General features: G+C 36.0%; 1 protein-coding gene across 11 annotated transcripts in view; it reads left to right on the top strand.

Moving 5' to 3' along the window:
- LOC5572317 (USP6 N-terminal-like protein) overlaps nucleotides 1–16,407 on the top strand; it is a 70,504-nt gene that overhangs the window by 27,183 nt on the left and 26,914 nt on the right. For all 11 annotated transcript variants that reach the window (XR_002502326.1, XR_002502325.1, XM_021853426.1 and 8 more), the window contains one exon: nucleotides 4,633–5,718. Coding sequence is in view for 9 of the 11 variants with exons in the window: in XM_021853426.1 (XP_021709118.1) it covers nucleotides 4,870–5,718 (849 nt within the window). In the remaining 2 variants the exon portion in view is untranslated. The remainder of the gene's footprint in view (nucleotides 1–4,632; nucleotides 5,719–16,407) is intronic.

Genomic DNA, 16,407 nt, shown 5'->3' with positions numbered 1-16,407 from the left:
GCGTATACTCACTATATGATGCAACTGGTCATGACCAGTATATTTCATTAGGCGCAGTTCGTTAGGCCGAAAGAGTCGTTCGGCCGAAAGGGTCTTACTATTTTTTTCAAATGGCTAACACATTCATCAGTGTTTTTTTCTTTCTTTTAATCAAGGGTTGTTCTTTCTAGTTATGTATCACAGCAGATATTGGGCGGTATGAATAAAAACCGTTGAACTTTACTACATGTAGCATCTACTCAAAAACAATATCCACAAATTTACTACACTTTTGGTTTGAATAAAAAACCTTTCGAACATGTAGTACCTACTACTTTCGAACATAAGCAGTGACTGATGCTACACGTTAAAAAAAATCTATTCAGAGTGCAGAGGGATGCTGCACGTTAAGAAAATTCCATTTAGAGGGACATCTAAAATCAATAAAATCGAGCATATATGCCAAATTTGTCGCTTATTCACACGACAAATCGTGTGAAAATATGAATATTACTACATTTCCGCTATACATCGCGTAATCGAGCATGGACACTAATTCATGTAAATTACATATGTAATTTTACACGATTTGAAGTATAAATTTGCGATAAATCTAGCATTCACTTTATGTTCATGTGAATTTTATGATGATGATTACAAAGATTTTTCTGAGAGTTTCTGTATCCTATGACGGAATCTTGAGATTACAGCAATTGTGGAATTATAAAGTTCCTATCATTTTCAAGATTCCAATACTGAGAATTTGATGAAATAGCGGTAGAATTTTGAGCTTCCTCTGTGAATTAAAAAAACAGCATGTTGAACTCAGATGATGGATATGGTATTCTTAGTATTTCTGTGGTATTCTTGTTATTTCAGTAGGTTTCCTGGTAGTATCCCTGGAATTCTTAGAAATAAAAATAGATTCTCACAATAGTGGTTGAATTAGAGATTTTCTTTTACATTCTTACATTCAGATATTTTAAGGTTAATACTATAATTGAAGATTTCCTCTGAAATCCCAACGGAACTGGAAATCAAAGGGATCTAAAGTTTACAAGAATTCCAAAGATTCGGACCAGAGTTTGCAGGAATCTCACTGAAATCTCAGCGATTCTTTCAGAAATACCTTCTTGAAGACACCCGAATAATTTCAAAAGATTAATAGCCAGATCAAATACCGGACTTACAATATTCCCAAAAGAATCCCAGAGTGGCTTCCAGAATCCCAGAATTGTTATAACAAATCTTGGATTCCAAAGGAAATTAGGGAATCTTAGATGTCAGTTAGTCAGTCATTCTTACATAAAATTAAAAATTACTTTTTAATAAGCTGAAATCCATCCGACATCTGAGAATTCCTTAGAAACAACATAATAATCGTAATGCTAGATTGAACATAATTATCGTAATGAGTATATTCCTACCTGCCACACGATATTCACATGCAAAATGGTCAATTGACGTTGAAAGCCCGCATTTAAAAATTGTGTAAGTACTCATAAGAAAATTAAGCTGAGAAATAGGCTCTGTCCCAGTTGGGACGTAACGCCAAAAAGAATACCAGATCTCTCAAATAAATTCTAAATTCCTTACCAGAATCTCAAAATTCTTTCCGAAATATCAAAATTTCTACGGAAATCTCAAAACAACTTTCGAAATATCAAAGCTGACATCGTTTTCCCATTCAATTCAACAATCTCAAAGCATGAGTAGCAACCTCTGAAGCTAACTACCAGTAGCTTTATAGTAAATGCTACCTTTATTCATAGCAACGCGTTGCTTGTAGCTGTTTGTAGTATGTTCGAAAGGTGTAGAAAGAGAAATGACACAAACATGTTCCACTCGTGTTCCCTATATAGCGTTTACTACCGATATTGTAGTAAACTCAACTTTACTACATTTTATTCATACCGCTCATTGGGCTTCTGGATAATACAAATTATCCTGATCTAGTGACAGATAATTCATTCGACCTGGAAATTCGTTCGGCGGCTTTTAGGTAATGCAATTTGTCCTGATCTATCCCTGTTAGTTACCCATTCGACCTTACGGTTCATTAGAGCTATCGGCCATTTTCGGCCTAATGACCCTTTCTGCTTAACGACCCTTTCGGCCTAACGGCATTTGGCCTAACGGAATAGAACCCATTTGTTTAACTATCGAGCTTTATTCAAGATGCGTATACTCACTATATGATGCGACTGGTCACGGGTAGAAATCAGAATCCAAAATCATGATTATGCACCCTTTTATCATGATTCCAGTGTGTTTTCATCTTATGAAAATACACCATGATTTGGACTCACGATATCGTGAGTCACATTGTCCTAACGCGACACAAGTTGCAGCTGAGTGCTCGAAATCATGCATCGAATGCTCGAAAATCATGATACGCGCATCCATTTCGGATCTGTTTATATTTCTGTCGGTCAACCCGATAAAATGAAAACAAAAACAAAAACAAAATTTGGTAGAGCAAGATTCAAACCAAGAACCTTCTGATTGAGAGCCACGTACTTTACCACAGTACCAATCTATCGTGTTGAATAGTGTTTCCCAAACTTTTTTGACTTTCGCCCCCTTGAGACCAATATTTTTCAGAATCGCCCCCCTGATATGAAATTTCAACATTTGTATTAAGCGTTATACTTACGTTGTACGCTAGTATTGATCAATATATCATCATAAGTATACCAAAAATTGTTCAAATTTAAAAGGGTATAGCAGTCAATCAGCATAATGCTTCTATAAAAATACCCCAAGAAGAGTATCTTCTACTTGTATATCAGTTAAAGAGTCATATGTATCATATGCATAAATTGTTTTTGTATCAACAAATCTATCCTGGTTTATGTGCGATCAACAAAAAATGTTAAGCTCACTTTCTGTTTTTTTTGTCTTTTTTTAATGTTTCTTAAGTTAATAATTTTATCGAAAATTGGGTAATACGTTTTCGTCTGTTCTGAAAACAGTTCAATCTATTTACAAAATATAAGAAAAAAAACAAACTTTTTTCAATTCATCTTTTACTTATATGTAACGTTTAATTTAGATGTTTCAAAGCTTTGATCCATGCAATTTTATGTCACTCAGGCCTATTATCAAGTAGGATGATTTACGTATATGGGATTCAGAGATTTCATCTTTAGAACCCGATTTTCGTCTATCAAAGTCACATTTTTTTTATAAAATGGTTTGTACTATAAATACTGATTAGTATGCGTGTCCACAAAATATCAAAATGACAAGTTTATCAAATGCGTGAGAAATCTGCCTCATTCTAAAGATCCCCTAACAAAAAGTCGCCAAACTTTACTTTGGCCTTATAACTAAATTTCAAACATTGTCAAAAGTTTCTGCTTTCAAAATGCATCAAATATTTTTTTTTAGCAAAAATCATTCAGATCTCAATGACAATCGTCAAATTTGTCTATCATAATTTAAAAACGAGCGTGTTTAGAGTAAAGAATCTATGAAATAGTTAAGTGTAAAATAAATTCGTCGTCAGATGTATATGCTATCATTAAAACAGTTAGTTAGTTGTCTCTTACAAACTTTGATTCTATATTTGTTTTTCAATTGCTCTCGCTTTCGCCCCTTTTTTAGCATTTTCGCCCCCCAAATTTAGTTTTACAAATTCGCTCACTTTGGGAAGCACTGGTGTTGAATGATGGGTGATCGATGCGAATGACTTGAAGCAAAGTGCACTCCTTTGTGTTGTCGCTCTGGATGTTACGTTTATGAAGAATCATGATTATGACTCCAGGAGTCATGATTTGTCGTCCTGATATCACGGCCTAACCAATTTATGAATTTTATGACTTGTAAATCATGGTGTGGGAATCAGATTTTTATCCGTGTAATGGCCAGTATATTCCATTAATTCTTCCAACGATTCTTCAAGAATCTCCTGATAGTTCTCCATGGATAATCCATTTTTTTTTCAATAATTACTTCCAAGAATGCCCACGAAAATTTATCCAACAACATTTACAGAATTGGCTGCAAAACTTCTGCTGGACTGATGTCACTTCTTATTGAATCATGGGTAGAACAATCTTTTGACTGTCCTACCAAAGACGTCTTGGGTCTCATATAGGCGCCACTGCCTTAAGAATAGATATCTGGCGCGAAAGTGATGATGGTGAAATATCGTAGGAGGTATAATAATTTAACCGGTAGATTCCTTAGAAAAGTCCTAAGTTGAGTATCTTGAACGAAATTCTTGGAGGACTTTTCCAAGAAGTCCATAAAAGAATCGCTATAGGAAGTCTTGACGAATTGTTTAGAGTAATATCTTAAGGAAACTTCAGCAAATACTTGAAATAAATTCTGATGAAATTCCTGGTGGCATTCATAAAAAATACATGCCAAAATACGAACAGTTATACTTGTCATAATGTCATGAGGAATTCTCAAAAAATCTTAGAAATATCTTTAGAGAAATTTTAATGTGTTAAGTTAATCTTTATCAAACCTTTTTCCAGGCATGACTTCTCTAAAGTTCCTATTCTCACTCGTTACCAGTCCTGGAATCAGCGCCACTCGACAGACCCATGTTATACATTTGTTGAGCGATAAACAGACATCGAAGGAATGTTCGATTCGAATAAATATTTATCGGATATTTTTTCTCTCTTCTTGTTACAGCTGATTGCTTGCCGGTAAACACCGACGCGAGGTACCTACAAGAGAGGAAACGACGAGGAAAAGATTTCCGATAATTAGCACATGGTTCGGTGCTGGGAATAGCGAACGACGACAAATGGAAGAAAGATGTTCAATGGAGCGGTGATGCTGTTCAGAATCGCACATACTTCAGTTAAATTGGTTTCCCCTGAGGGCAACCGGTACAGGTAGGCCCCCGCCAACGCAAATCAGCGAAAAATGATGACCGAGGAAGAATTGACCGAGAAGAGAATTCTGCTGGAGCGTGCAAATGCCGAACGGGAAGCAATTTTCAAGCGGTACGATCGAGGGCGAAAGAACATAGACATTGACGCATGGGATGATCCGGCTTTTGAGATTTACACCCAAGCGGATCGGTATGGGTTTCTGCACCCGGAGAAGGAACAGCTATATCGAGACGACATCGAGGCGGCTCGTCGGAAGCAGATCGAAATTGAACGTACGAAAAAATGGCTAAAAATGAGGAACAACTGGACGAGCGCCGAAACGAAGGAACGTCTCCAAAGGAGGGTAATGAAAGGTATCCCCGATCGGTTAAGGGCGGCCATTTGGAAGTTGCTTCTGAATCTGGACCAGACGCTGGCAGAGAACGTCGGAGTTTACGACAAGATGCTTAAATTTGCCCGGCAGTACAGTCCGGACATTCGGCAGATAGATTTCGATGTGAACCGGCAGTTTCGCAATCATATCAACTACCGCGAGCGGTACAGCGTGAAGCAGCAAAGCCTGTTCCGGGTGCTGGCCGCCTATAGTATGTACAACATGGAGGTGGGCTACTGCCAGGGCATGTCGACGGTGGCCGGCGTGCTGCTGATGTACTTCGATGAGGAGGACACGTTCTGGGCGTTGAATGCGCTGCTGTCCAATGAACGGTACGCCATGCATGGGCTGTATGTGGAAGGCTTTCCCAAGCTGATGCGGTTCCTGCAACACCATGACAAAATCCTGACCAAATGTATGCCAAAAGTTAAGAAGCATTTAGACAAACACGGAGTCGATTCCGTGCTATATTCGCTGAAGTGGTTTTTCGTTATCTTCATTGAAAGGGTGAGTAATGATTTATCTTAAACCTTCCAAAAACTTTACGTGGAATACTGTGATTGGCTAAATGTTCAAGCAGTTGGTTCTCAGTGACCTGTGAACGTATTTTCGATTTTCTTCCAAAGATCTTTGACCCATTATGCATTAGTGTAACTAGAGTTAACAGCTAAAAGGGGCTTGACATAAGCAATCAAAAAATTCCTTGACCAAGCTCCCTCCCCTTGGTTATGCGACATTGCCGCGATGGGAGGGCACAATCCATTAGCCCATTAGATGGACACCAAAGGCGTAACCTGTAGTGGTGATATCACATTTTGGCATTTTTGCTTAAAGCCGCGTCATAATTTATAAGGCATAGACGCACTAATATCTCGGATGTGATTCAACGGACGTTCTGCGTCGTTGATAGCATTGATGCCCATTGCAAATAATTAATTTATTCGAAGTGGACATTAATACTATTAGCGACGAACAGTTTGCCTTTTGCTAACCAGAATGATCCGTAGCCACTCTTACTATTAGCTAGCTAGATACATCGTTATCATATACGACGTAGGGAATATAACTCTGAGGAAAATGACTAGTAGATTCTCTTTAGTAGATCTTATTTTAATATGGTTTTTACATTACCATAACAAGGAATACCTCTTTTGTAACAATGGTATAAACAATCTAATTTCAGCTTCATTTTCGAAAAATTTACAAGTAGAAAGTAGGCGTTGTGAAGCATTGCACTTGCCACCGAAAAGTGAATCTTGTAGGAGACTGTTATAGAAGCCTAAGGTAACTTTACCCTTAAATATTCACTATAAAAATGACTGGAAATGGATGGAAAGTAAGACGCTGAGATCGATCATTAGGGTTCACTTGCTAAGTTCGAGAAATTGTTGAACAGACAAGGAAAGTGACTTTTTTTGTAATAAATGAACGTAATGACCAATAAATACTTTTAAAAATAAAAATGAAATTAACTAGAACTTCTACTAAACAGCCTAATTTTGTTAAGACTTCACGACAATTGACATTTAAGACTCTAATCTTACGTAAAAAACAAGAGTAATCAGAACAGCACTTAAATGACAAATTATGCAAAACCATTTCGACTAGACAGTATTAGTAATGACACTACTACACTACTATTTCAAACAAATTCTGATGGAGCTGCTGATTTTTACAAACTTCCTTTTCTCAGAAGCAAGGAAATATGGATATTTTTCAAAAACTACCACGTCACAATACGAATAAAAAACAGTGCTCATGTGGGCACCATAGCCTAGTCCGTCTGAGTATTGGTCCTGGTAGAGGGGAAACTTGGCAAAAGCCAGACCAAGTGACAAGTTAAGCTGTCAGGCAGCTCCAACTGAATACCACACAAAAAAAAGAAATTCCTTGACCAAGCTTGAAAGTACCATCAGTGCACCAGATTCCTTTAATTTAAGGGAAAAATATCCGATAAATATTTATTCGAATCGAACATTCCTTCGATGTCTGTTTATCGCTCAACAAATGTATAACATGGGTCTGTCGAGTGGCGCTGATTCCAGGACTGGTAACGAGTGAGAAAATGAACTTTGAAAAGCTATGCCTAGAAAAAGGTTTGATAAAGATTAACGTAACACATGAAAATTTCTCTAAAGATATTTCTAAGATTTTTTGAGAATTCCTCATGACATTACGACAAGTATAACTGTTCGTATTTTGGCATGTATTTTTTATGATTACCACCAGGAATTGCATCAGAATTTATTTCAAGTATTTGCTGAAGTTTCCTTAAGATGTGTTCTAATGTTTGTTATAAAATTGTGTCGATCAATACTACTTTATGTCACTATGTAGCTCCAAGTAGGGGTACCGGGGGCAGTATCAACAGCCGGGCAGAATGGACACCCCCTATATCATTGCATATGGGGATAATTTTACACTTTCAGGGCTGTTTCGCGATTATCGTAGAGGGCTGAAAATCTCAATAATAAAGAAAAAAAAACTGACGCAAAAATCGCGGATTTATCAAATTTTGACAAAAAAAATCGCGAACTAATTGGTTAAATACCTACAATTGTACAGTTCATCATCAAAAAACTTACAAAAGGAAATTAACGTCTTCTCATTGAGCACTGTAAAATGAAGAAAGCTAGTCTTTTTTGTAGTACCTATAGCCCGATGTTTTATTTTTAAATATATAGGTTGCTGGTTTTCTGTTTGATTATTTGCTTTGCTAGAATATTTTGAAATAGTATTTTAAGCATTTTTTTAGGGAAATATAAAAAGCAGATACATTTTTTTTCTGTATTTCGATAACCTAAATAGTTCCGTCTTAGAATCTGAAATCAGAGGTGATGACTAGGCTTCATTGTATATCTAGATACCAGTGGCGATTCCCTAGCCTCAAATCTACCTGTTCCACGAATAGAAAATCTTCATTTTTAGCAACAAATTTGCATCTAATGAGTAGAAATTTGTTAGAAAGGACGATTTCAATCATTACACAGCGTAACAAAAATGACATTTTTGCGTGTCTCAAGGATCAAATTATGTGTCTCTAGTAGATTTGGGGTTGCTGAATCTGGTGCCATTCTCAGAAAAGTTCTAGCACGTCACAATTTTTAGCTACAGGTCGCCAAAGTTGTATAAAACACTGGTTTTATTAATGTTTACATGAAATTTAAAGTACAATTTATCAAACTTTTTTTGTAATCTAATCCACCAAACATGCAAAATAGAACTTGAACTTTCATTTCAGACATAATTTGATTGAAATTGCGCGATTAAATTTCGATTAAACCGATTTTTTCAACATGCTTGCACTGCCCATAAAAGCATAACTGTCCCATATGGATTTTCGCACCAACACTTTTTTTCATCGCAACATCCATATATCAATGTATACTAGACTGATGCAAATTTTGAAGTTTTTTCTCCCCTATGCTTAAACGATGTCAATTATGATGAAAATGATCCTCCCAAAATTTGAAGCGATTCGGAAGAAATTTGGTTGTGCACACGCTGTTTGAAGTTTATATGGGAATTACTATGGGAAAGGCAAACCTTTTGTGTTCAGTCCTCTAACTGCTCGTAATAATAATCTATGGAAAAGTGAACACAGTCCTCTCATGTGAAAACTTCCCAGCTACAACTTTGCCGAAGACCACATTGCGATGGGACGTAAGGATAATTTGTTATTATTGATAACAAAGTCTAAATCATGCTGAGATGATCATTCAATTACATTCAGAGCAACACTGCTGTTTTGTTGTTGAACATAGTAGCCTGGATTACCTTGATCTATTCTTCCCGCCAGGAGCACCACTGTTGCCTGCCGAATAGTTGGTGAAGCATGCTACATGCAAACCAACTTTATGATGATGAATAACAATTTATCCTGGCGTCCAATCAAAAAGTGATTTTCGGCAAAGTTGTAGCTGGGAGGATTTTACATTAGGAGAATTTGTTCACTTTTCCATAAAATAATATGACGAAGAGATAGAGAGCTGAACACAAAAGATTGTCGTTTTCCATAGTAATCTCCATATAAACTTCAAATGGCGTGTGCACAGTCAAATTTCTTCCGAATCACTTCAAACTTTGGGAGGATGCTATTTACCATAATTGAAATCGTTTAAGCATAGGGGAGCAAACATTTCAAAATTTGCATCACTCTAATGTATACTCAATTATGCATATAATAATTAACACACTTTGTTTGAAAATCTTGTGAAAAAATATGAAGTTGATGCAGTCCCATATTGAAAAATAAAGGCATAACAGTCTCTATATGAACTTTGAACCCAAATAGCAACTGCAAAACGTGGATTCTGTTTATTTTTATATTTTTTGCTGATCAATAGAAGCAAACTAAGTTATCTGAACGGTTGTGTTAAACGAATACGAAATGTAAAAATGTACTAGAAAATTATTAACATTTGTATGAAAAGACGAACTTCAAACTTTGAGCGCTATTTTCTCAATGCCTACTTTTTCCATATGGGACAGTTATGCCTTTATGGGCAGTGCAGGCTCCATTTAAAATTCTTCGTTTCTTCTATATGGCACAATACAACACTTCTCCAAATCATCAAAAAATAACTTTTCCGTATCGAAAGTAATACAAACTTTGATGATAAGTATTGTTATACACATAAAGTTTGAATTCTGTGGCAAATTAAGCCAATATATTACCTTACAAGCTGGCAAACTTGCATGCAAGTTGGCTGAAATAGTCATTTTTTTGCATTTTCAACAGTCAATATCTCAAAAACTAGACGTGCTATGATATTTCTGAAAACGGCAATGGATTCAGCAACCCTTGCAAAATCATTCATAAACATAAAACTCATTGTTTTAATGTAATTGAAAAATACAGTTTCAGGTCATGTATGCAAAATAGTCAGCAGAATCTCAACAAAGATAATCTAATAGTAGATTGAGTGTTGCACCTTACAATTCCGCCCTAATTGCATTGTTTTTTGACATGTTAAAGGATAATGCAATGAGGGCGGAACTCAAAGCTACAATACTGAATCTACTCTTAGATTTCCTTCATTCCTCTACGGACTTCTTCAGCAAAACCAAACAAAAGGATTCTTCCAAGGGATACTTCCAAGGGTTACTACAGGAATTTCTTCATATATTCCACTAGGTATTCCTCCAGAGATCCCTCCAGGGAGTCCCTTGATAAGTAAATCAGATAATCCCTCAGAGATCCCTTCGGCCAGGTAACCATTCATTTATTCCTTTAGCAATTTACCTAGATAATCCTTCAGAGATTCCTACAAAAAATTCTCCAGTGACTCCTCCAGGGATTCTTCTGAGATCCCTGCAGAGATTTCTCCAGTAATATCTTCAGAAAAAAAATTGAAGAATTGCTGAAGATAATTATCGGAAATCTAAATCTGGTAATTCCCATATAGCCATAGCGAAATAACCCGCAGGTATTCAGCAAGACCAAGCTGAGGGGCAAGGGTTTGAATCCTACTGGTCGAGGATTGTTTCGGATTGGGAATGTTCTCGAATTCCCACACTCAGGCAAAAGTACTTCGAATATCCATTGTTTCCCCTTATGTTTATTTGCCACAAGAAATCGGTGTGTATTTCATTGATTCACCTTATGAATTGATCTGAATCATGCCAATGTGGTGTCTTGATTATTGCATAAAACAGCCTTATGAATATTGATATGATATTTTAAGAATTTCTTCTTTCAGTAGTATAAACTACATTACTTTTTATAACACTAATTATTATTTCTTTATTCATTTTGTATACCTCGTGGACTATACATTCCATTCTGAATATGTACAGAATTTCCAATGCGGTAATTTACTTAATATTAGGTTATTGATTGCCTAACGTGCAGAAATCAAATTTCCACCTATTTTGTCATGTTGCTGCTCGAATAATAATGCAGTATTGTGCAGTAAAGTACTATATGGTACTATTGAATATCGAGCAGTGATGCGGCGAAAAATGAAAATTCGATTTCTAAACGTTGGTTAAGCCATTTTCCATATTGGCGAACTCGCCAAGGGCGAAAAGCCACTCAAATAAAGATAAATAATAATACATTTTCCAAGGCAAAATAGATATTAATGTAATATGCAATTGAATTGAACCATTACTCTCTTTTTAATAATCTGTATATTTGTTTCTTTGTTTTTTTTTATTATTTTCACTATCATCTTGTGGGCTTCGTAGCCGTGTGGTTAGTGTCACCAGGCATTTAGCCACATCGTGCTAAGGAGTGTGGGTTCGATTCCCACCTCGGGCGGAAAACTTTTCGTGAGAAATGGTTTCGACTGTGCCACTGGGCGTTGCATGCTAGCCCGTTGTCTAGTGTGGTGCTTTCTTCAAAGGGCAAAATGTCCACTGAAAGCATTAACGTGTCGGTGTCTTTTTTTATCCATTGCCGTAGTTCCTTCCTCATAACTAGACTTCTAAAAAAGTTGACTGCAGTTTGTGGGATGTCAACGATCATGCTGCTCTCCAGTCGAATGACTGTTCTGTCAATGAAATTATACCTGAAAATTCAATTCCGTATTAATTTCAAATCATCTGAAAAATAACCAACATATTACCTTTTAGAATATTCTAAAAAAAATATGATGCTTCAGTAAATGAATCAGCGTCCAATTATGCTTCCATTTGCAAATTTTCATAATAACAACCTTATGAGTTTTTCACACTGATGAGAGCTATGAGCTTGATAAGGTGGCTTAATGAAATTGAAATACGTCAATGAGGTATACCATGCTTCGCAATTATGGTTTTCATTGGACTAATATGAAATCTATAATAGCCTTATGAAAGATGGTATCATTAAGGAAATGACTAATGACAGCAATGGAAATCATAAGGCGCGCAATGAAATTTGTGAACGTTCATTATAATTAACTATGTTATCAATTATGGTTATCATTTCAACGGTATGAAATCCATAATAGCCTTTTGAAATAGGTTTTTATACATTTTTCAATGCTTCATAAGGGAAAATTTATGAAATTCGTTAATTTATTTGCCTGAGTGCAGGGCTGATCTTGAAAAAATTATGACTTTTGGGCTGTCGCATGATGGCACTATATGATGATCTGAAAATGAAAATGTCCACATCACACCCTACCGGAACCGGTTTCGGAATATTCTGACCAAATCCGGCTAAATCTAGTTGTTGGTCCGCTAAATCTAGTTCAGCGCTATTTTAGACCAGCAAGTTAGTAAGAGCGTCACCCTACTTCAATCCACCTAAGGTTGATGATTGACGGAATCTCGTCCACCACCCGCACACATGTTTTCGATTCATCAAGCGTTGCACGAACCAGTCTAATCAACTTCGCCGGAAAGCCATGGTCGGATATAATTTGCCACAACTTGTTTCTCTTCACTGAATCGTACGTTGATTTGAAATCTTCAAACAGATGATGAGTCTGCAAGTTTCACTCCCGGAATTTATCTAGGATTCGACGTAGGATAAACATTTAATCCGTCGTTGATCGGCCCTCTCGAAAACCAGCTAGATGTTCGCCGACAAAGGACTCCTCATGCGGTCTCAATCTGTTGAACAGAATTGATTTTATACGCCGAATAAAGGAGTATTATTCCTCGGTAATTGGCGCACTCCAGCCGATGACCTTTCTTGTACAAAGGGCAAATGAGACCCTCCAACCAACTAGTAGGCATTTGTTCTTCCTTCCATATCCTTGAAAGGCGAAAAAGTTCGTGCAGCTGCTCACTTCCGTGTTTGAGAAGTTCCGGGAGCTCGCCCTTTCCAGCAGCCTTGTTGTTCTTCAGCCCATTAATAGATTTCTTTACCTCATCTAGCGTTGAATGTTCCACAGCCTGTCCATCATCATCGATTTGAATTCTGCTACCAGATCCACTTCCGTCATCTCCTTTCAACAATGACTCGAAGTATTCTTTCCAAAGCTGGTAGCAAGTCACTTTTTAGTGACTTGGTCACTTTTTTCTGGTCACAAAAAGTCACTAAAGTCATTATTTTTGTGGTCTGATGATAATGAAATTTAAGTCTGGGTTAACTTTTTAAATACAAACACCGAAAAAAAATATTTTTTATGATAAGAACAAATATAGTGTGATTTTGAAATAACAGTGTCAAAAATTATAAGGATTCTTGGCTAACTTTCAGGTAGAATTCAGGTGAATATTTCTTATTTTTTCTATTAAAAAGTTTTACACATTTGAGCGTATTTAAAGTTTGTTCAAAAGATGCAAAATTAATGAACTTTAAAAACATTATTTCGAAAAGAAGCAGCCATAATTTTAAAATGCGATCAATTTGTATTCAATTGGACATTTCAAATATAAGAACATATTCGTGTTGAATAATGAAAGGCCGATTAGTTCAGTAAAACCCCCAGTAAATATGAACGTTTTTTCGAAAAAGCTTGCTTAGCTTGGACAGGAGTCTACTTCTTACAGGTCAATATCAAAGTTGATTGAGAAAAAAATTAATGTTATTAATGTTAATGTTTTTCACCTGCTACAAACATTGCTCAATACAAATACAATACAAATAAAATTCAACAAATTCGAGGCAAGTTACATTAACAAAATGTTGACGCAACTTCTATTTAAAATAGTTTATCCATGAATTACATTTTCCTTGCAACGTGTAAAATTTAGTTCAAAATTAAAGTTAATCAATTTATTACAATCATTTGAAAAAATGTTATTTAATAGGCTAATATTTTTAAAGCTGAACGATCACTTTGACATCTGGTGGCTAGTAGGAGAACCGTCATAAAAGAGGTTGGGTTGAGAACGCACCGTGTGCAGCATAGGAAGGAGCACACATATTACACTTTTTCTCGAAATAGTTATGTTGTAGACGATCAGAGAGCATTGAAAAACATAATAAACTTTTTTACCTTCCAAAATGTACAGATCCGGTCAGTGCTCATGTACGATTTGTGGGATAAAATTGGAAAATTGGTGTTTGGCTACATATGTTATAAACATCCGGATTCTTTGTTTGTGGCTAAATTTGTTGTGAAATCATGCGTATCGCAAGAATAAAGGGTCAAAATGATTATGCCAATAGTTTAATAATTAATTGATTATGAGCTAATTTTTGGGTCGAAAAATTGAATTTTGGACGTAAACAAACATTTTCAATGACATTTCTCTCCTTCTTACCTAGCGACCTCTATGCTGGTGGCGCATTAAATTTGCCTATAAATGTCGAGATGAAATTTCTACTCGCCATACAAATTATTTTTAATTTTCATACAAAAAATCTTATTATGGAGGGAGGGTAGATTGAAAAACCTCCAAAATTGTCTTACGTAATTTATGGACAGCCCGAAAGATAGTTTTTGTTTAAAGTTGCATTCTAAAGCTCTAAATACATCCTGCCCATTGTGTACACGCAGAGAATTGACATCAATTCAAAACAAGGATTATTTTTGTTATTTTCAACAAGCACTTTCAATTTGTTGTAATGAAATAAATTGCGTTAAAACAACAATGGTTTTATTAAAACAAATTGGAAATATTGTTGAATTTACGGACGGCATTCTCAATCGGAAATATTTTAAAAACAACAAAAACACATTTCATTTCAAATGTAAGGCATGTTTGTTTCAATGGATCATTAAAATAACTATAACGGCCGCTATGGAAAGCATAGATAGCGCCACCGTAGTCTTGTGTGTCAGCAACAGCAAAGCTTTCACAATGGAAAATCCCATATACAGTGGCGCCTTTGTTTTGCCCTTGTCCATGGATCGCATCACCGACCAGAGGTGACTCCCAGATCTTTTCCTCCCTCACTAATAAACACCCTTCCCGTGGTGATTGTGGAGATGCAGAGGTATTCTCGGTCTCTAGAAGCAACGATCATTACACCCTAACATTCCTTCCCGATCCCAACTGACTGTAAGGACTTGGCCGGCGCCGTTATTGATCAATAATATTAGATCTGCTAAAATTGCACTTCGAGAGTAAGCGGAAACTCCCATCCCTTACTCATTTGGATCGTAGTGCAATTCTTACCAGTTCCGATCAATCACGGAGTAGCAACCATTGACATGTACAGTCAGTCTATGCTATGCTATGCTATGCTATACAGTGGCGCCTTTGTTTTGATGCGGTAAGCACTTGCAAAAACTACCTTCAATGATCCATTATCTTCATTGTTTGTGTGTCTAGTGACCCGCCATTTTTGTTTTTTTGCTCTGAACGATGCAAAAGTGGAAATTTCCGACGCAGAAATATCTATTGAAACACTTGACATGGAGAAAATTTCTGTTCATCAAGAAAAGTTAAATCAATCGGTTTGGAACATCTGAAAAAAACTATCAAAACAATTCTTGGTAAGTTATGACCAATTTTTTTCTAAAATGTTGATTCTAATTAGCTATTTTTATTGATTGCAGTTACACACAAGACTACATAAACATGGATACTAATTTAGTAGAATGCAATCAAGCTGCTAATTTCATCTCGTAATTTGTAAAGTGGCACAGGTACCTAGAACATGTTAATAAATAATGTAAATAAATTAAGCGAAAAAATAAAAAAATGAAGAAAGAGGAGCCTGGGGCTAATAATTTTTTTTATTATTTCAAACAATAATACTATAATAGTAATAGCGAGACTTTGTTTTGAAACAGTACACGGTGTGTTTCGTAGAACAAGTTTATTGCAAAAAAATAGGTAAGTCTGAAACTTCTCCACAATTAAGTCTAGGTTTCTCGCGTTCATTTGCTGCTTAAACCAAAATAATCGGTCGGGGGGTCCAGAGTAATTTTTTTTTGTTTGATTTCGAGAGACTTGCACATATGTTTGAATTTGCCTATCTATGTTTTTATATACATTAGGGCGGTTTAAAATTAAAAAATGTTTGAGAATTCAATCTCACATATGTTCCTTACTATCCTTACTATAAAAATAGTGTTCAGTGAAATTCGCAGCTTTCTAAGTGGTGATTTAAGGTGGCCCAAAGACAATGTAGGTTTATATGGAAATTACTATGAAGAAATTTTAAGGTATGCTCCAAACACGCTTGTACTGTAATGTAAGTACAAACTTATTATCCCATTGTTAAAGCTCATTCTTCAAACCATAATAAAGGAATTTGCTTAAGAGAGAAATTCAATTCGACAGATAGCAGAAGAGATATTCATGAGTTTGTTTGCTATTATTTAGCTTGACCCCTCTACCGGCAGCTTCATTTTTTCAGCA

This window comes from Aedes aegypti, chromosome 3 (genome assembly GCF_002204515.2).
Source record: "Aedes aegypti strain LVP_AGWG chromosome 3, AaegL5.0 Primary Assembly, whole genome shotgun sequence".
Lineage (NCBI taxonomy): Eukaryota > Metazoa > Arthropoda > Insecta > Diptera > Culicidae > Aedes > Aedes aegypti.
This window is presented reverse-complemented; position numbering and strand designations above follow the sequence as displayed.